Source organism: Strongylocentrotus purpuratus, unplaced genomic scaffold (genome assembly GCF_000002235.5).
Source record: "Strongylocentrotus purpuratus isolate Spur 01 unplaced genomic scaffold, Spur_5.0 spur5_contig_865, whole genome shotgun sequence".
NCBI lineage: Eukaryota > Metazoa > Echinodermata > Echinoidea > Camarodonta > Strongylocentrotidae > Strongylocentrotus > Strongylocentrotus purpuratus.
Window position 1 is genome coordinate 1117805 of NW_022145574.1, and position 21113 is coordinate 1138917.

The following is a 21113-nucleotide window of genomic DNA, read 5'->3' on the forward strand; positions in this document are numbered from 1 at the left end:
AACAAAAAACAACAACTTACCTTGATGGAGAGTCTGTTGCATGTAACCTTCGAAATGACAATCCATGATGGCAACTCCAGGACGTCCATCAAAACCTGCTCATCTAATTCTAGATTGGTCAGCTGACCTTCCCCTTTAAGTGTGCTAAGACCTATCTTGTCCGAGGAAAGGTTCTTGACGAATCTAAGAGGATAGAATCAAAGCAAAATAGGATTAGGTCACATACATGTACGTGTAAGGCCTGTTTTCATCAGACCGAAGTTGCAAAAAAACCTGCTATTTTAACTAGCCTGATCTCAAATTAGCCAGCTAATTTGCGACTTCATCAGCCCGCAGTTGCAATTAGAGGGGTATTTGGTCGAGCAAATATCCCAAGAATTCTTGGTTTTGTTTCCAAAATAATTTGCGCCCGTTTGTGATGAGCGTATCGGTCTGGTGAAAACGCAACTTTGGGCTTTGGGGAAATATGCCTTGTCTGAAAATAGAGTGTTGGCTCAGTCAGTAGAGCGTCCGCCTCACAACCGGGAGGTCGTGGGTTCAAACCCCGGCCGCGTCATACCAAAAGACGTTACAAGATGGGAGTTGTTGCTACCTTGTTTGGCATTCAACAATAAGGGATAGAGCAACGTCGATCTGGCGCTGCTCAGTGGCTGCCGGGCTCACGATCAATTGGGCAAAAAGAATTTCCGTTTCGGTTTAATAAAATTTGGAGTGGACTATTAGGCTATTATTATTATTATTATTTTAGTCAGTCAGTAGAGCGTCCGCCTCACAACCGGGAGGTCGTGGGTTCGAACCCCGGCCGCGTCATACCAAAAGACGTTAAAAGATGGGAGTTGTTGCTACCTTGTTTGGCGTTCAACAATAAGGGATAGAGCAACGTCGATCTGGCGCTGCTCAGTGGCTGCCGGGCTCACGATCAATTGGGCAAAAAGAATTTCCGTTTCGGTTTAATAAAATTTGGAGTGGACTATTAGGCTATTATTATTATTATTATTTTACAACTTCGGTCTGATGAAAAAAGGCCTAAAGAAAGGTCATAATGTGGGAGTCCTATGGGATTGTGGTTTATTCACTTGATTTTACACTTGTTCATCTAATATTTTCTATGGTACATGTATGCTGATCTTCCCCTTTAAAGGGAAAGTCTAGTCTGATATTAGGCCAAATAAAAAACAAACATGTTTAGCATCCTGTTTTTTTGAAAAATAGGAAGGAGGAGGCCCTTTTCTTTCCTTCAAAATGGCTGCTCAAAATGGCTGCTGGGTACATTTTCCCTGACAGTCAGCCTATTTTTCAAGATGGCCGCCAACTTTTTTCAATTTAAAAAAAAAAAATTCAAAAAATTCAAAAAATTTCAAAAAAAAGATAGGAGGCGGCCCCAAAAAAGGAAGCAGGGCAGGGACGTTAAACATGTATATATTTTTTTTTTAATGGCCTTAGGTTGGTCTTCATAAAAGTAGAAATGAGAGGAAGAGGTCAGCGCAAGTTTAAGCAAATCCAATTAAAAATAAGAAATAAATGAATTTTTGAAGTAGTGAAACGCAAATTGGCAACACTGTGACATATCTTGCAAGCTCCTCTCCAATTTGCTCTGTACATCAAATTTCATGAATTTTCATTTTTCTTTGTTGTATATCTACATGGACATGTAGATGACGTAATCATTTTTTTTTTCCTACAGGGCTTGAATAGAAACATATTTGCAATGCTTATATTTAGGGTGCATGTGAAAATCAAAAAGTTGTTTATTTGATGATTTTTTTATTTTTTTTAAAACTCTGTCTTCATCTAAACTAAAGCCTCGGTCACAAATGCTACGAACGCCGTACGACCGTACGACAATGGAAAGTCGGGAAGACAATGAAAAAACAGGAAGACTCGTACAAAATTATCGTTCGTACGAACCTTTGTGACCGTAGCATTAGCTTTCTAGTCTAGAGTTATTTGATAGATTTTACCAATAAAATAGTCTACACTGTACACATTACAAATCAGAAGGAGCTTCTCTTCAAATGCTTTTTAATCTCAGAAAAAGGAGATGATGAAATCGAATGTACACCACACTTTTTGCATGAAACATTTTATGTTTTTAGGAAAAATATTCAAAAAATGATAGGAAAATTGACAAGAAACAGGTAAGAAACATAACAACTTTAAATCATGTCATCGTGATCATTTGAACAATGGATGAAGATTCAGTCAATTAATTTATTATGGTATGTTTTAGAAGCGTTTTAGAAGGGTATCTCGACGCCAGAGTTACGGGTCAAAGTACGGATATGATTCTGAATTAGCGCCGATTTCTCCCCTGCATGGATCTTCATGCATCCATCTTGAAAAACACAGAATCAGACTCGCCATATCTTCTTGATTCATACTACTACTAGTCTACATTAGCTCAGCTCATCTGTCAACTTCCAATGCCCATGTCCACAACACATACACCGCAGTCACTCACTCACACTCATCACTCAGTCTTCGTGTCACTACCGAATATTTATTATTTTATTCACTTACTTCGACAAGTGCTTGATGATTTGATTCTTGATAATCGACGTCATGGTTCTCTGTATACTCTACAACTAAAAAAGAAATGAAAAACTACAAGACTTCTTGCTATGATGGCCCAGTTTCCAATGACATTCTCTCCATTTTCGGTCCACGAATTATGACAACTTCTACTTGTCTACTTGTTATCGTTAATGATCGATATAACGGATTCAATATTGGAGGATAGACGTTTTACCAGGTACTTATCAAAAACATCTTATGGTTTTTATCACAAAGTTTATCTGACGATAAATGAGAATATTTTTGATAATAAATTATACAATAAGAATATAATTTTATAATGCAAATGTATTTAAAAACTTAAAAATATGTGTTTTATATAGTAATTATTACGATTTATCACAGAAAGAAAGACCACTATGAGAAAAAAGTTGGCATGAATCTGAAAATAGATGGCGCTTACTCAGCAAATGTCAAAATTGGTTAATGGATAAAAAGTTTGCCGACCTAACAGTTCCGCTTCAACCCCCCCCCCCCCCCCCCCCCCCCCCCCCCCCCTCCCCATCCACTATGGCCATCATAAAGGCACACGAGACAGGGCCCCGGGATAAGGACCGAATTTTGAAGGATCTTAAAGGTAATACAAAGTTTTGGGAAATATTGAAAATTGGCTGGATAGTGATTCTTCAAAATTTTGATATATTTGGATGCCCCTGTGGATGTATTATAAGCACTATAAAAATTAGCCCCTAAATCACTTCTGCTTTCGAGAAAAATGGAATATACAAAATTTACCGGTGCTCCCGGTAAATTTTGATAAATTTCAAATAGCGACTTACGGCCATACAATGGTAGCTGCGACCATGAAAATCTCAGAATATGTAGTTGTGATACATAAGTTTCAGAAGGGAATATAGCCAATCGGTCTATTTTAGTCAAGAAACATTGTTTTATAGCTTAATTAACATCTTGACCTTAAGAGGGAGCTATACAACATAAATAGTTTATTATTTACAATTTTATAACTTTAGACTCGATTTCAACCGTGACAACGATCACTGAATATTGTAGGATCGCATATGCTTCCAATATGTTAATTTGAACCAAATTCATGACCCCCATACCAAAACTTTGTATTACCTTTAAAGGCCTACTGTACTACTTATTGCTACTTGCGCCCTCTTACAACAAAAAATGCCTTATCGGTGACCATTGGTCCCCCATGATCCTCTTTTTCTTATGTTAACTAAGAGCTGAGTTGATGAGATACAGGCGCGTACACAGGGGGGGGGGGGGTTTGGGGGGTTAAACACCCCCTTTTGGTAATTTTTTGTGTGTAAACCCCCCCTAAATTCCTCTAAAACTCCCCCCCCCCCCCCCTTTGGATTTTTTTTTTTTTTTTATTAAAAAAAAAAAAAAAAAATATTCCCATGGTTGACCTAAAAAAGCTGACCTTACCAGCCCCACTAACGGAGCAAAATGTCCTCTAACCCCCCCCCCCCCCCCGCTTATTCAGCGGTCGGCTGAGTCGTTGCGATTTTTTTTGGGACCAAAAAAAAAAAAAAAAAAAAAAAAGTGACCCCCCCCCGCTTATTCAGCGGCTGGCTGAGTCGTTGCGAAATTTTCTGCACGATTTATAAATGTTAAACCCCCCCCCCCCCCCCTTGAAAAAATCCTGCGTACGCGCCTGATGAGATAACCACCTGTCCAGTGACCTTGCAGGGCGCTCTATCCCTCCTGTAAACTATGGCAGATAAGCTTTAAATGGCTTTAATTTCAGGCAAAGCTGTTTCTGGATACTCTTTTTCAACTTATTATTATAGAAATCCAACATCGAAGCTATGTAGCCATAATTATTGATTAATGTCAATCATAAGAGAACTTACAGCCCCAAAAACGCTTACTATTGAAGAAGGTAAACACCGTGCAAGAACTATAGTTGACATCATGGGCAGTGACAGCAACCCCCTCCAGGAAAAAATACCTATACCAGGGGCGGATCTAGCTTTTTGCTTAGGGGGGGGGGGTGACCAATAATGACGATGCGGAGCATCGTCCACGAGCCGCGAAGCGGCGAGCCGATTTTTTTGGGGTGTTTATTTGAACCCCGTAAGTGATGTTTTCCTGGCATCTATTAACACAATGGAGACCATAAAAAGCAGTTCATGATAACGTCTTTTTAAATCAAGTAACAGTTAAATACACAGTTATATCCAGAGTTATCATGTGTTTGGTTAAGTTACCAGATGAGTTGAATATCTTCTCACAATATTTGCACTTGAAAGGGTTTCTCTCCAGCGTGCGTTCTTTTTTCTTTCTTTTTTTTTTTTTTTTTCTTTTTTTTTTTCCTTTTTTTTTTTTTTTTTTTTTTTTTTTAATGTGGGGATTTTGGGGATGAGAATCGGCAACGCTGGCCTAGCTTGTCACTTCGGCGGTGGCCCGTGTCCTCAAAAAAGCTGATGGGGGGGGGGGGCAAGGGACTCTGTGACATTTGTTCGCCCAACCCCCCCCCCCTCCCCCCAAAAAGAAATAATAATAATAATAATAATAATAATAATAATAATAATAATAATAAATGAAATAAATACATAGAAATAGAATAAAATAAAATTACAAGTTTTTAAAAAAAGATAAGATTTTTAAAAAATGGTCCCCGGATTTTTTTTTTTGGGGGGGGGGTTTCAACCCCCCAACCCCCCCTCTAGATCCGCTTCTGTATACCTCATCCCCCAACTATATAAGCCACATAATTTGAACATTATACTACTCCTCATTATATGTTCCAAGTACAAATAGGCCTAACACTTTCTATTTTCTACCAAAATCTTGCTATATATCTAGGCTAGTCATTGACTGCTCTACGTAGTACTAACTTGAATTGTGAATTATTACTTTAATGTGAAATTGAATGATAGCTATAGGCTTACATTGAACTAAAATTTCTGAGAGGTCGGGTGTTGACGTTTAGGCTCTGTAATTACTTTCTATTTATACATTGTAGATTACTTTTTAAATAAATTTGTTCCCTTTTTTTTTAAATAGAGGTATCATACGATGCGCTTCAACAACGAAAAAACACATAATTCATTAAAAAAAAATACCTCAATTACTTACGGGTCTCTCCTTCTTCTTCGTCTTCTCTTCTTCTTCTCCTTCTCCTCCTCCTCGACCCTTCTTCTCACTCTATTTCTTCTTAACTTTCTCCTTCTTCTAATTCTTCTCCTCCTCCTTCTTCTTCTTCTTCGTCTTCTTCGTTCTTCTTCTTCTTCTTCTTCTTCTTCTTCTTCTTCTTCTTCTTCTTCTTCTTCTTCTTCTTCTTTTTCTTCTTTTTCTTCTTGTTCTTTTTCTTCTTCTCCTCTTCCTCTTTAATTCTTCTTCCGTCTTCTTCTCCTCCTCCTCATTATCTATAGTCAAAACCTGAAACAATTGGAAACAATTGAAATCATGGATCACGGAGACTTGTCGAAATCACAGCATATTCTTATATGGATTTTAATTTGTTCATTTTTTGTAACGTCTTAGTTTGTTTTCGAATGGGGAGTGTGTCATCTTTTCACGTAGGCCTACATAGTATAATGCCAATGGGTAGATATAATTCCAGGGGCGGGTGCCCTCGATAGGCCCACGTATACGATATTTTGTCGATATAACGTATAACTATTAATTATTATACAGAGATTCCGATGAAGTGGAATAATTAGCCAATTTAAATGTTGAATTATGTGTTCTTGTTTATTCTTTTTATAGGGGGCGGGGGGGCACGTGCCCCCCCCCCCTCAAATTTCCAAGATCGGTTGAACTTTTTGACCCCTTTTTTTACGCCGATCGATTACATGTATGTGCCCCCCCCCCCCCCCCCATCCCCCCTCCCCCCAAACATCAAACTCTAGCTACGTGCCTGCTCGTGAAAGTCGTGAGGGAACATCCCAAAAAAAACATTTCGAGGGCGCGGCGGGGCGCGACGCGACGCGACAGAGCATGCAATAAAGCGCTTGAAGAGTACGTGCGCGCGTAGTGCGCTAGCGCTATAGCTAGCTCTGATTTGTTGATACATGAATGGTATGGAGGCCACATAGCTAGTCGACTGACTATTTTTGCAAAGGTCTTTCTTAATAAAATGTAAGTAGATCTAGATCTTACAGATTGGTGATAACTTGTTAGGTCTTGATATGGCAAAGATTTGATTAATGATGTCATACTTTGTAAGCATGTAGGAAATATATCTAATAATGAGTTGCACGTTACACACGCCGAGCTCGAGCTCCAGAGGCTAGGCTCATGCGGATCCGGGGAGCTCGGGGTCCGCTGGCTGGGCTCAAGCCGCTAGCGCTAGCTGTGGCGTTGGGTGTTTGATCAGCGCGCGTGTAGGCAAGTATGTGCTCTCCCCAACGTAGACCTACCTTGGTAGTGACCCTGGCGACATGCGGAACTTCTGCAATGAAAATTGATATTTATCTTTTAGGTTGGTTGTTGTTGTTTAAATAGTGAAAAAATAGGCCAGTACAGACGGCGATATGGCATAGGTCTATTGTTTAAGTCACATTTTACATTCTCGAATTCTCTCGCGCAATTCACAACAAACCTTGCAAACTAACTGAGTAACTTTTGGTGTTTGCTGGATGAGTCTTCTTTAAGTTTAACTTAAGTTTAAGTTTGATCTTTCTACTCAAGTCACGTCACCACGACCTCCAGTTTAAATTCCACTAGGAATCTTTAGGAGTAACCAAGTAAAGTACTAATGAAGTAGACTCCAAGTCATGAGACGCAGGAATTTAATTAAAAATGAAGGAAATTTGCTATTGAAGTGTTAATGATTTTGCTTATCTTGCACATGTTCCTATTCATCTAATGATAATGAGTTGACATGCGATTCCCAGGACAAAAACGTTCACCTCTGCAGATATCAATGGAGTTTGAGTCAATTATTTCTTGAGGGAGACTATTCCAGTCAGACACCACTCTGTTGCTGAAAAGCATTTCCTTATGTTAAGACGAGACCTTTCCTTGAAAATCTTTAGAGAGTGTCCTCGGGTGCGAGTATTGAGTGATAAGGTGAAGAAGTGACTTGGATCCAGCCTTAGTAAGCTATTTACTAAACTAGTGATTAAACTCGTTAAAGGATTATTACTTTACTTGTACATGTAAAAGAGAACTGTTGTTGAGCTAGCGCCAGGAGCATCCCTGGACGGTGTGTGTCCTCTATAAGTTTACACTATTATTATTGTTATTAAAGCATTGACATCAGATTTTCTTTTACTGGTATTTTCTGATACAGTTACCTTCCTGTGCTGCCCCTAGCATTCCTGTGATTCCACCAGCCATGACAGGAATCATTAGGGAAACTCGACGGCTAGAAACCTGGACCTCACTCAGCGAAGATGGTCTGGTGGGATGGGTGCCCTCGACCGAAGCCGCGGAAAGCATACGGGAATCGTATGAATTCGAGACCGGGATGAAATACGTCACGGAGTGGAAAACAGGACCGTGGAGAAGCACAGACGGCAATGACGACACTGACCTTGTCGCCGTTAAAAAGAAGTCTAAAGGTTCTAAATCAAAAGCAAAAGTAGAAGAGAGCGGAGACGACCAAACAGAAAATCATATGGAAGGTCAAACAGAAGGTGAAACAGCAAATCCGGATCAAGTATTAGGTAAGGATGATACTGACCTTGTCATTATTTAAAAAAAAGTCCAATGGTTCTAAATCAAAAGCAAAAAAGGAGGACCAAGCGAAAGAAGAAGAGAGCTGAAAAAAGAAAGAAAGAAAAAATCATATAGAAGGTCAAACAGAAGGTGAAACAGCATATCCAGCTCAAGTGTTATGTAAGGATGATACTGACCTTGTTATTCTTTTTAAAAAGTCTAAAGGTTCTAAATCAAAAGCAAAAGAGGAGGACCAAGCTAATGTAGACAGTGGAGAAAAACAAAAAGAAAATCATATGGAAGGTCAAATAGAAGGTGAAGCAGCAAATCCAGATCAAGTGTTAGGTAAGGATGATACGGACCTTATCACCGTTAAAAAAAAAGTCAAAAAGTTCTAAGTCAAAAGCAAAAGAACGAGAGCGGAGACGACCAAACAGAAAATCATATGGAAGGTCAAACAGAAGGTGAAACAGCATGTCCAGGTCAAGTGTTAGGTAAGGATGATACTGACTTTGTCATTGTTTAAAAAAAGTCTAATGGTTCTAAATCAAAAGCAAAAGAGAATGACCAAGCGAAAAAGAAGAAGAGAGTGAAGAAAACCAAACAGAAAATCACATGGAAGGTCAAACAGCATATCTAGGTCAAGTGTTAGGTAAGGGTCTTTCTGTGATTGCATGAAACAGATTGGAAATGGAAAAAAAAACGATAATTTGAAAGGGAAAACAGAACTTGAAAATAAAATGAAATAGATGCAATCTATCAAGAAAAAAATAAAAACATTGTGTTTGCAGTTTAATGATGTGAAAATATTGTGATTTTCCCCCAGTGGTGCCATACAGGGTTCGTTTCTCCGATACGATATGGAAGGACGCTATGATCCCTAACGATGGAGTGCCATTCTTCAGCGTGTCACGGTTCATGTGTTCCTGTGTCTACGGCAAGGATAGGCATTCCAGAGAGAAGCAGAGGAATCGAAGAGTGATGAGAGAGCAAAAGGTAAAGAATAATCATTTGTCTAATAATAATAATAATAATCTATATTTATATAGCGCTTAATACGGAATTCAGTCTCTAAGCGCTTTACAGATATTACTACCCAGTCATCTGTGAACAAGTGCTAGACGTTAATTTAAGACTTGGCTTGATTTGTATTCTTTGTCTTGTTTTGTAGAGATTTCTAGAAGAAGGAACCCCACTACCGAAGAGGAGAAACAGAGTTGGTACGAGAAAGGTTTGCTGCCCTGCCATGCTTGCAATGAAGAAAGTTGTGCGTCTCCCGGACTTCAAGGTAAGAACAAATTAAAGGCCCACTGCACTACTTATAGCTACTTGCACCCTCTATATAGCAAACAATGCCTAATCAGTGACCATTGGTCCCCCATGATCCTCTTTTTCTTATGTTAAGTGAGAGCTGATTTGATGAGATAACCACCTGTCAAGTGACCTTGCAGGGTGGTCTAATCCATCCTGTAAAATAGTACAGATGTGCTTAAATGAATTTTGGTCACGTGGTGGCAAAATTGCAGATACCCCACCACACAAGTAACAATAATCCTATTCAAGAACTCTATCCAACAAGTGACACTGTATGGTGTAACCCTAATCCTAATCCTAATCCATTGGCTCTAGCAGTGACCCTAGGGCGTGATCTTGACCCCAACCGAAAACCAAACATTTACCCTAACCCAGAACCTTATCCTACCCTACCTTAGCACTAGGGCATTACCAGGACATTGTAACAATTTTTTAATCCCCATCTCACAAGTAACCCTAATCCTAACCCTGTTCCTACATGTACATGTTGGATGTAATCCTAACCTTAACCTTAACTCTGATCCTTCTAACCCTAACCCTATCCCAATATAAAGGTGTCTTGGTCTAGTGTCACCAAACTGTGGGATCCCATGGTTCACGGTTCGATTCCCACTGTGGCACTAAAATCCTTGGGCAAGGCATTAATCTATATTTTTGACCGCTTGAGCATTATCATGTGCAGAGTAGCAATTGAATCCAATTTAAATTTCAAACTTCTACCTGTACCCCAAAAAATTAACAGTTTTACTGACCCAACAGATATGTATACATTGGTGCAATGGCTCCGTCCATTATCTTGTCAAGGGTAGAGCCACCTTTGATTAATTGCCATTTGGTCTACAACCAGCCTGTCTACTATCCATATGGTCTAATCATCATTTCAACTAATTTTCCATTTGGTCTAATCTCCAATAAGTCTATTTATCAATCATTTGGTCTAATTAGGGTAGAAACCAGCTTTTTGACACTATTTTCTTCTATTCATCTGGTCTAGGCGGACGCACTTACACCAAAAAAGTGCAGAGAAGTCAGGGAGCTTGTGCGAACCAAGCTGCTAGAGGGGGAGGATGTGAAGAAAGAGATCCGTGTTTATATCAAGCTTCCAAAGGATGATGAACATGCAAAGCATGAGCTAGTCGAGGTTAGTATCTGTGTCCAATATGTATTCCTAAATTGTTGTAAAAGATTGCACATGGTATGCCCTCATATTCTAAAATGTGTTGAGAAATTGTTCCCCACTGACCAAATTTTGATGCCATAATTTTTCTTCTAGATTCATTATTTCTCTCATCAATATGAGTGTATACAGTGTATAATTTTAAAGGGGTCGACGTTCATAAGGCTAATTGTCATTTTGTTATTCCCACATTCCCATAAGATTTTGTTTGCCCCTTCCCTTTGTATTTTTCTTGTAATCGACCTTTTATCTGTATATTATGTTTGTATGTTTTAATGTTTTTTTATGGAGAATAAAATAAATGAAATGAAATGAATATAAAACAATGCATAAAGTACAGAATTGCACCTGATAATAGCACATGTAAGAAATCTAACATTAACAAAAAATGATTTTATGGAAAGACAAAGGCCTGTTGCATAAAACTTACCATTAATGGTAACTTTGCCATCAATGGTAATGGCAATTACCATGGTAACAGGGCTCAACAGCCAATCAAAATCAAGGTTTCCATGGTAGTTACCATTGATGACAAAGTTACCATTATTAGTAAGTTTTGTGCAACGTTGCCAAGGAATGTAAGTGAGCGAGGATCAAAGGTGAAGCTCTTTATAAGATTCAATCCCATTGTTGCAAGAATTGCACTTGTATTTTTTAGAAGGACGTGGTGTGAAGTGTGATGTTTGATTTGATTTCAATCTGGCTAGGAACCGAAGAAGAAACGGAAGAAGATGTTCAGGTACAACCAGAACTGCCCCAAGGCCACTCTGGATGACATTGAGAAGGCTTACAAGGTCGTACAGGACAGCGCCCTCTGTGTACGGACTCCCATGATGCACCACGCTCAAGACTGTCTGGGGCTGGACGTTGGTTGCGACCTGAGTCTCAAGCTTGAAAACATGCAGAAAACAGGTGGGTTGCTGCCCCTAATATGTGACACTTCTCCTCAAAAGCAGCAAAAGATGCTGTAATGAACAACTGTAATGAACAACTGTAATGAACAACTGTAATGAACAACTGTAATGAACTACTGTAATGAACTACTGTAATGAACTACTGTAATGAACTACTGTAATGAACAACTGTAATGAACTACTGTGATGAACTACTGTAATGAACAACTGTAATGAACTACTGTAATGAACTACTGTAATGAACTACTGTAATGAACAACTGTAATGAACAACTGTAATGAACAACTGTAATGAACAACTGTAATGAACTACTGTAATGAACAACTGTAATGAACAACTGTAATGAACAACTGTAATGAACAACTGTAATGAACTACTGTAATGAACTACTGTAATGAACAACTGTGATGAACTACTGTGATGAACTACTGTAATGAACAACTGTAATGAACTACTGTAATGAACTACTGTAATGAACTACTGTAATGAACTACTGTAATGAACAACTGTAATGAACAACTGTAATGAACAACTGTAATGAACAACTGTAATGAACTACTGTAATGAACAACTGTAATGAACAACTGTAATGAACAACTGTAATGAACTACTGTAATGAACAACTGTAATGAACTACTGTAATGAACTACTGTAATGAACAACTGTGATGAACTACTGTAATGAACTACTGTGATGAACTACTGTGATGAACTACTGTAATGAACAACTGTAATGAACTACTGTGATGAACTTCTGTCATGAACAACTGTAATGAACAACTGTGATGAACAACTGTAATGAACTACTGTAATGAACTACTGTAATGAACAACTGTAATGAACAACTGTAATGAACTACTGTAATGAACTACTGTGATGAACTACTGTAATGTACGAATGAAAACATGCACCATTTGTTTTATACAATGATTCTCCTAGATCCTAGATGTGAGTGAGTTCATTATACGATCTATCTGCACTTGAGTAACTCCTAACTGAGAGAAACAGGGTTTTGAACTGTAGAGCAAATGGGCTGATTTCTTTTTTGGAGAAGAATAACTGTGAAGCAAATCAGGTGATTTGGACAGCAATATCGACCAATTTTTAAAGAAATGTGACATTTGACATTGATAACAAATTTTATGAAACAGGGCCCTAGTATCATTACCATTTTAATAGTCAGTCATTTCAAGAGAATTATGAATGATTTTGATGTGGATAAATGTCATACATGAGCATCAACTAATGAGGCATAAGTTGATGGCTTTTTTCTGTTTTATATATTATTGTAATTTGTTTTCTTGTATTCTTGGTTATTGTAAAATTCCTTTATGTTCCTGGAAATAAAATCAAATGAAAATGAAAATGAAAGAGACACATTGATCATTATTATCTTAATATACACCGTAATGTTCGTTTCAGCACTTAAAATGTAAATCGATTGATATGAATATTCATTACCAGGTTCATTCAAGGTGAGAGGTCTAGCCAATCAGCTGGCTCACATTCCCCAGTACATGGCCAAAAGACAACTGGAACTAGTCACTATGTCAGCAGGGAATTATGGGAAGGCGTTCTCGTTTGCTCTTCATGAGCTTGGTTATAAGGCGAGGGTGCTCATGCCTGATACAGCCCCACAGAACAGGGAGGATACCATGAAGGTAGGTACATGTACATAGAGTAACAGATTTTAGGGCCTGTTTCACAAAGATAAGTTGAACTTAACTCTTAGTTGGATTTTAACATTGTGGAGAGCCATTTGTAGCCTTAAAGTAAAATATATTCAAAAGCAAAAATTGAAGTAATTTTGGACTTTCATGAATTCCACATCAAGAACATGGAATCTCCTTGATAATAGAAAATATGAATGATTTGTTCAAATCAACATTTTATGCCTTTTACATTAACTTTTACAAAATATTTTCAAGATGCTAACGGCTTTCCATAATTGTTAACTCCAACTTAGAGTTTAGTTTGACTTAGGATTTTGGGGAAACACTCCCCTGGACTATTAACCCTTTCAGAACAGGGATTTTAATTAGGGCAATCAGTATAAAGCGATGCAACGCTGAATTTGTGCAAGTTTTTCACTGTGCAGATCCCTGCAATGCCCTGTAATGCCCACAAAATAGAAATAAAATGTGAGCAATCCAACACTGAATTTTTGTAAACCGCATGAAAGTTTCTTGCTGGCATTTTGTACAATATGCAAAAATTTTGTAAAGACGTGATTATGCAGTTCTTTTTTTTTCTTCTTCAGGGTTATGGAGCTGAAGTTGAGAGACTACCCAGCATTGAACTTCAGCCCACCGTTGATCGCTATGTATCTGAAGAGGGCATGCACTATCTACATCCCTTCGATGATATACATTTGATATGTGGTCATGGAAGGTAATTATTTATTTTAAAATTATTTTTAATGATAAATATCATTTATTTATTTTTTGTTCAAAATATTATCCATTGAGCAGTTTTAAAGTGTACCAATCACCCCAAAAAAGATTGTTTGAAGTTTTAATGGGTTCCATGTGGCTGTTCTTTATTTAAATTATGAGCTTCAATGTACTTTTAGAAAGGGGTATTGCACTTTTAAATACACTCACTTTGAACAAGACGAACACATATATTATAAGTAGCCTGGATGAAGGTACAGTCAAACCTGCTTTAGCGACCACCTGTATAGAAAGACCACATTTGTTGTTACCCTTGAAAATGGTTTCTCATTGAAACATGTATTAAAGAAACCGGTACATAGTGACCACCTGCCTATAAAGACCACATTTTTTGTTTCCCTTGGAAATGGTTTCTCATTGAAACATGTACTAAATGAACCTGTACTCAAAGACAACTTGCTTATAAAGACCACTTTTCTTGTCTCCCTTGGGTGGTCTTTATGGACACACATTTTTGTGTTTCCCTTGAAAATGGTTTCTCATTGAAACATATGTACTAAAGGAACCTGTACATAAAGACCACCTGCTTATAAAGACCACTTTTCCTGTCTCCCTTGGTGGTCTTTACAGACAGGTTTCACTGTTTGAAATTGAAATGCAGTCCTGTTCATCTTGTTTCCTGATATCTCATTCTTGCTTTCAGCACAGGTTTAGAGATTCTTGAAGAGGTGCCAGACCCTGATGTCATCCTGGTATGCTGTGGGGGAGGAGGTTTACTCGCTGGAATATCCGCTGCTGTTAAACTCTCAGGCAAATCTCATACAAGGATCTACGGGGTGGAACCGGAGCAAGGTAAGATAAACATTTTTAGGTCACTGGGTTCAAACAATTCTTAAGCTGTCCTTGTGCGTAGACTTTGGCGACAAAAGATAGTATTTTGCATTTTATCAAATAAAATAAAATAAATCAAATGAAATATTTTCAGATTTTCACCTTTAAAGGCCGTCTATACTAGTTTGGCTAGGGGGATTAGGCCTCCCTGCAAGGTCACTGACAGGTGGTTATCTCATCAATTCAGCTCTCAATAAACATTAGAAAAAGGGGATCATGGGGGACTAACAGGCACCGATTAGGCATTGTTTGCTATATAGAGGGTGCAAGTAGCTATAAGTAGTACAGTGGGGCTTTAAATCAAAGGTTAGGCCTCTTTAAATTAACTTGAATTTACTTTTTATATTTGAACTCAATTTCACATAATTATGTAATTCTGTCCAGAAGCTTTTCCTGAAATCAAATTAAATTTGAAAAATAAAATCTTCAAAGCTTTCCTAAACTATAACATTGGCATTAACTCTAATTCTTTTATTGATTCTTTTCCTTTTTTTCTTTCAGCCTGTCTTATGTATATGAGCAAGCAGCTAGGCAAGGTTGTGCAAAATCCTTCAGTTCATTCCATCGCCTCTGGATTAGCTCCTCCTTATGCAGGTAAGTTTGACCCAATGAAATAATCTTTTGATTTGCATTTGAAGGTCAAAGGTCATGGGTTAAAAAGATGGTGAATTCTGCACAATTCAAGGTCGAACAATTCAAATTTTTTACAAGCCAATTGAATTTCGCGTAAGTCTAACTTTTTTTTACGGTAGCAATAAATTTGACTTCTTCAGAGTTAACTGTAGTAGTATTGAGTGCTGGGTATTTTTGTTTTTAATATAAGAATGAGTTTTTCACATGTAAGAAACAGGTGTCTTGTACCAGTTTGGTATAAACAGACTTACAGAAATTTGCTGCTACGTGTAATTCGGGGCAAAACACACTGCACACGTGAACGAAGAAAAGCGCATGTAACAAACATGGGCCGGATTACTGGTTTCATGAATTCCTTTCTTTTCAGTGTCCTATCTTCTTAGTCAGCTACCATATATTTTCTTCTAAAATGTTAGGGCAAATGTCATTACTTTTTATTAGTCTTTGAATATTCAGTGTGAGTTCATGTGATTAGCTTATACACTATACACACTATATAGGAGTCAGAATTCTCTGTTGACATCGAGGTACCTAACTGTTGTGGATATCATTCCATTCTTCCAGAAATAACATCTGGAATTTGATTAATTCAAATATATCATTGTCAGTCATTTATATTTAGTCTTGTTTCTCTTACAAATCTAAAAGTTAAAGGATGTACAGTACCTTTAAAGCCCACCTCCACTAGTTTGGCCAGAGGGATTAGACCACCCAGTGACGTCACTGACAGGTGGTTATCTCATCAAATCAGCTCTCAATTAACATAAGAAAAAGGAGACCTTGGTGAACCAACGGTCACCATTTAGGCATTGTATGCTATATAAAGGACGCAAGTAGCTATAAGAAGTGCAGTGGGGCTTTATAACTAACACTTCTTTCTTTCACAATCATCAGGTAACAATGCCTATCGACACGTCGCCAAATACGTAGATGAAATCCTGTTATTAAGCGAGGCTGAGATCATTGCCTCTGTCTCCCGTCTTTACCACGCCGGCCTGGTGGTGGAGCCAGCGGGGGCCGCAGCCTTTGGGGCGCTTCTCTTTGATAAAGTGCCCGACGTCAAGGGCAAGAAGGTGGTTGTGGTGATCACCGGGGGCAACGTCTCTCCGCAAGAACTTTGCAACATTGTGCAGACAACGCCGTGCCAGGATCCATCGGATGACGAGGTTGCAAGAAACAATTTGGACCTGCAGAAGAGTGTCTCAGTTAACAATGAAGTGCAACATTATGAAGAGAACGTCATTACAGGATCCGTGCAACATTGTGAAGACATCGTCGCTACAGTGTCTATACAATGACGGGGGTTTAAAGAAACAATTTGGACCAGCAAGGACAGAATGTCTCAGTAAAACATCATGAAACCATCATCGAAAACATCATGACAGGATCTGTACTGTGACAAAGATTGCAATAAGCCGTGTGGGACCTGCAAAACAATATTCTCCTTTCCAGGGGAGTGTTTCTCAAAGACAAAGATCGACTTTAAGTTGGACTTAACTATGGCAGGCCGTTCATGCCACCGTTTGCTATCACCATTTACTGGCATTGGTCTCTCAAGGGACGTTCAAATCATGGTCACAAATCTACAGAATTTAAATTTGTTGACTATTCATTATTGAAGGAAAAAAATATCATCTAAAGATCATAATTGAGATACCAATGGTGAAAGTAACTAGTGGCATGAACAACCTTCCATTGTTAAGTCCAACTTAAAATCGATCTTAGTCTTTGTGAAACACTCCCCTGGTGAACTGTGCAACATTGTTAATACATTAGTGTTACAGAAGCTCACCAGTGGTACAGATTTTTTTTAAACAACGTGGACACAAAATAAATGCTTGATTTAGTTCTTGATGAAATGTGTGATCTCGTTCAAACAAAATTATGACAGAATCTGTACATTATTTAAAGAAAATTTCAATAAACTACGACAGTGTTTTTCAGTGCCTTATAAATGGAAACCATGATCTTAGTCATCTGTACTTCTATTTTTGTTTCTGTTCAGCACAGAATGCAATTTTATAAATGTAATGAAGGTGAAAAATAATGATAAGAAATCAACTTGTAAAGCTAGGACAATTTCCTTCATTTATTATCTCCCATAAGGCCATAATCCTTTAGTGTTGCTTCATATAAAGTTAGTAACACACAATCGTTAGTGGAGTCAAGAAATGTCCCTCAATTTCGTGTATTTTCAAGAAAATCATATGTCATTTCATGTTCTTAATTCGCTTAAACTTCAAATGCACATACAATAAATGTCAAGGTTATAAAATAAAAGTTAACATGATATAAATAATATACAAAACATTCACTCAAACAAATATTGCAGAGATGCAATACCTTCAGGGAGAGAAGCAAAAATAATGATACTTATTTGCAAGAAATTGGAACTAAATATGTTGTAAATACAACCTTATTTTTGGCTTTAGACTTTCACCAAAAAAATGATGTGCACTCTCTTCTCGATACCTTAACTTGTGTCCTTACCCGTATGTGTAATCAGCATTCCACCACAAGAGTGTATAAGAGTATGCATTTATTTTACTGAGATACATGTATGTATGAACAAGTTTGTACAATTCTATTACATTAAAATATTTTATAAAATATTATTTATGCTTTAGAGTGTATGTTGTGATTTACTGGTAGTGTTTTGTCAAAATTAGGAATTGGGGAAATATATCTTTCTTTGTCTCCTACAAATGATCAATAAATTATCATCTAATTGACTCAAAAGGTTTTATAACAGTATTATGTAATATATAAAAAAGCAAGGAAAACAAAGATATATCACATTTAGTGGTATTAACACTCCCCCTCTTCCTAACTTTTGGTTTTGTTTCCTCAAAAGGACTCTTTGGAGAATACTAAAAGGGAGAGAATTCTTCATTTCTAGTTCTACCCCCACCCCCCCCCCCCCCCCAAAAAAAAGCGAGTGAGAGAGAGCGTGAGGAAGAGAGAGAGAAAGCGGGGTAAAGAAAGAGAGATTGGGGAGGGAGAGAAAAAGATATGGAAGGGACCCGGCAGAACTCTTGCACACTCCATCCTATCATCTTGCAGAAAATTGTTAGTTTTTAGACAAAACCTATTGTCATACTTTTCAAAAGTATGTAACTAATTGGGTATCTGAACTGAAAATTACAAAGGGTGCAAATGGCCCATATATGTTTTCTCTACTGGTATTCATTCCTTTTTCTCTCATTTTCATTTCCTCTTTCGGTTTTGTATATTATGTATATTTATTATGCTACCCTATAAGTGGGACTTAAAAGGAAGAAAAAAAACTTGACCTTACAACTAGAAGCAAACAACAAAGATAAAACACACGAGTCATAGTGATATCTTTTTTCATTGAAAAGTGATTTTATTTACAAATCTGTAATGTGTCGAACATTATTTCACAAAGAACACATTCTTTACAAAAAAGAATCAATGAAAATTAGCAGACAGAAAGAAAGAGTAATAATAGTACCCCAAATAATTGAAAACTCATCAAAAATCCATTTTTTTTTTACAACAAGCAAGTATGCAATACTAATTTTCAGTCTTTTTTTGTTTCTCGCAAAGACAACCCTGATCGAAGTAACCATATGCATAACACAATACGGTCAAGCAAAACACAAAAAGTGGCCACTGTAGACAGGTGGTCTTTCCTGACAGGTTCTTCAACAAACATTTCCTGTAGAGGGAGGCATTATAGATGACTAAAAATAGACAAGTGGCCTTTAAAGAGAGGTGGCCATTAAGACAGGTTTAACTGTACATATTGATTTTTAAGTGAATTACAGAGAGAATACTATTTTGTGCTTCATGCAAAGGAAAATCAACACTGATTTTTACCTAATTTTTTCTTCTTTCAATATATGATACAAAAACAGATTGTATTAGTTATTTGCAAATCAATTTGGTCAAATTTGCATGTTGTTGATGATAAGACCAATACAGCTGGTGTGTGTGTGTGCAATTGGGTTTTTACAGATGTGTAACAATTAGATATGATTATTTACGTATGGGGACCGACCTTTAAACGTCACCATCCGAAAGACGCGACTCAGTTTCAAACCTGCGTCCTACGCTGAATCCGTTTGTAACTTCAATATTTAGCTGGATTACAGGTGTGCACACCACAACGCCTGTTGTAACCCTTTCAAAATGGTACCTTTATGGAGATGTCACAATTTATTTTTTTTTTTTTTTATATCATATCAAACAAAATTGTTACAGGTACATGCATATCAACATGGTCCTCATTAGACTGCAAAGTTGCTTGGTTAATTCATACTAAACATCATTTTTCAAATTACATGTACATGCCAAGATTGGCTGATTCATAGTACCTGTGAATCTTTCAAGCTACATATGAACTATACAAGTTATCCTCTGGCCATGCATATTCATAAGGACTATTCAAATTATCCCCTGCCGTGCATATTCATAAGGACTATTCAAATTATCCCCTCCGTACATATTCATAAGGACTATTCAAATTATCCCCTGCCGTGCATATTCATAAGGACTATTCAAATTATCCCCTGCCGTGCATATTCATAAGGACTATTCAAATTATCCCCTGCCGTACATATTCATAAGGACTATTCAAATTATCCCCTGCCGTACATATTCATAAGGACTATTTAAATTATCCCCTGCCGTGCATATTCATAAGGACTATTCAAATTACCCCCTGGTCTTACATATTCATAAGGCAAGAAATTTACGCTTAATAAGGTAGAGCTCCTGGAGACAAAAAAATAATACTGGAGTACAAAGATAATCAGACAGGTCGGCTTGTGAAAGTCATGGGATTCCTGACAGACCTAAATCTGTATCATTATGATTGCAGCATGAGCTAAATCCAGGATTTTGTTCAGAATCTGAGGCAATGTTACTGAGTCACTTTAAAACTCCTTGTAAGAACTGTAAACTACACGTACCCTATTACACTGTTGAAGTACCATACGATTGTAAACTGTATGTTACAACATAACCGCACACACGTACATGAAGAATACTTGTGCATGGACGTAGTAAGTGACGAAGATAATAAGATTGGTGAACATTTAATTAAATAATTATTTCTGTCCTGCCGGCCAAATTAATTAAGAATTTACTCCTGATTAAAACTTCTTCCCCTTCCAAATCTTCTTCCTCAAATTTCTGGTTTTGTTGTCGATAGCAACGACTGCCCTTGCTCAGGCAGTCTCAATGTCTTCTGCCTTCGTCTCCATGACGTGAAGGAAGAGGGACTTCACCTTTGCCACCCTTAAAGAGCCATAGGGGGGTGCCCGTGAGCCCCTTTCTTGTTACACAGGAGCCTTAATAATTAATTCATAATCCTCTATACGCTTTATGTTAGAAGAGTATGCTTTACAATCCACATCAACATAAATAAGAGGTCAACCATGTTTTACTGTTGTAATGCCTTGTATTGTAACTCAATACAATAATACAAAAATATCTTCAAAAGGCTAAACAAAATATCACTTCATGTTGTTTGAATACATTTAATAACTACAGTGGAACCTCGGTATAAAGAGATCTGATATAACGAGGTATCTGTTATGACAAGGTTATTTCGATGGTCCAAGCTCTTTATATTCTAATGTTTGTTTACCCTGATATAATAAGATTA

The 21113-nt window shown here is 37.5% G+C and overlaps 2 protein-coding genes across 6 annotated transcripts in view; one reads left to right on the forward strand and one right to left on the reverse strand.

The window, feature by feature from the left end:
* LOC762633 (UHRF1-binding protein 1-like) overlaps window positions 1-2691 on the reverse strand; it is a 45466-nt gene extending 42775 nt beyond the window's left edge. For all 3 annotated transcript variants that reach the window (XM_030973425.1, XM_030973435.1, XM_030973422.1), the window contains exons 1-2: window positions 2521-2691; window positions 21-183 (exon numbers count right to left, since the gene is read on the reverse strand). In XM_030973425.1, coding sequence (XP_030829285.1) covers window positions 21-183; window positions 2521-2564 — 207 coding nt within the window. In that variant the 5' untranslated portion in view covers window positions 2565-2691. The remainder of the gene's footprint in view (window positions 1-20; window positions 184-2520) is intronic.
* A 3853-nt stretch (window positions 2692-6544) lies between these two features.
* On the forward strand, window positions 6545-16963 carry LOC764115 (putative threonine dehydratase). 3 transcript variants are annotated; one of them, XM_011667284.2, is made up of 11 exons: window positions 6545-6633; window positions 7790-8165; window positions 8984-9153; window positions 9329-9445; window positions 10466-10612; window positions 11356-11560; window positions 13026-13222; window positions 13822-13952; window positions 14658-14806; window positions 15347-15439; window positions 16373-16839. In XM_011667284.2, the coding sequence occupies exons 2-11, from the start codon at window positions 7835-7837 to the stop codon at window positions 16774-16776; spliced, it is 1944 nt and encodes a 647-aa protein (XP_011665586.1). In that variant the 5' UTR covers window positions 6545-6633; window positions 7790-7834; the 3' UTR covers window positions 16777-16839. The 3 variants fall into 3 exon arrangements, with proteins under 3 accessions (XP_011665586.1, XP_030829312.1, XP_011665588.1); XM_030973452.1 differs by lacking the exon at window positions 6545-6633 and having other exon boundaries at window positions 8074-8502; window positions 16373-16963; XM_011667286.2 differs by lacking the exons at window positions 6545-6633; window positions 7790-8165 and adding an exon at window positions 8511-8651 and having other exon boundaries at window positions 16373-16963.
* The last annotated feature ends 4150 nt before the right edge of the window (window positions 16964-21113 follow it).

Excerpts from the sequence above, each read along its gene's own strand:
- LOC764115 (XM_011667284.2), top strand. The coding sequence starts at position 7,835 with ATGACAGGAATCATTAGGGAAACTCGACGGCTAGAAACCTGGACCTCA. Across the intron at positions 9,154-9,328 it reads GAGTGATGAGAGAGCAAAAG|AGATTTCTAGAAGAAGGAAC; the intron begins GTAAAGAATAAT and ends CTTGTTTTGTAG. Across the intron at positions 14,807-15,346 it reads CGGGGTGGAACCGGAGCAAG|CCTGTCTTATGTATATGAGC; the intron begins GTAAGATAAACA and ends TTTTTCTTTCAG.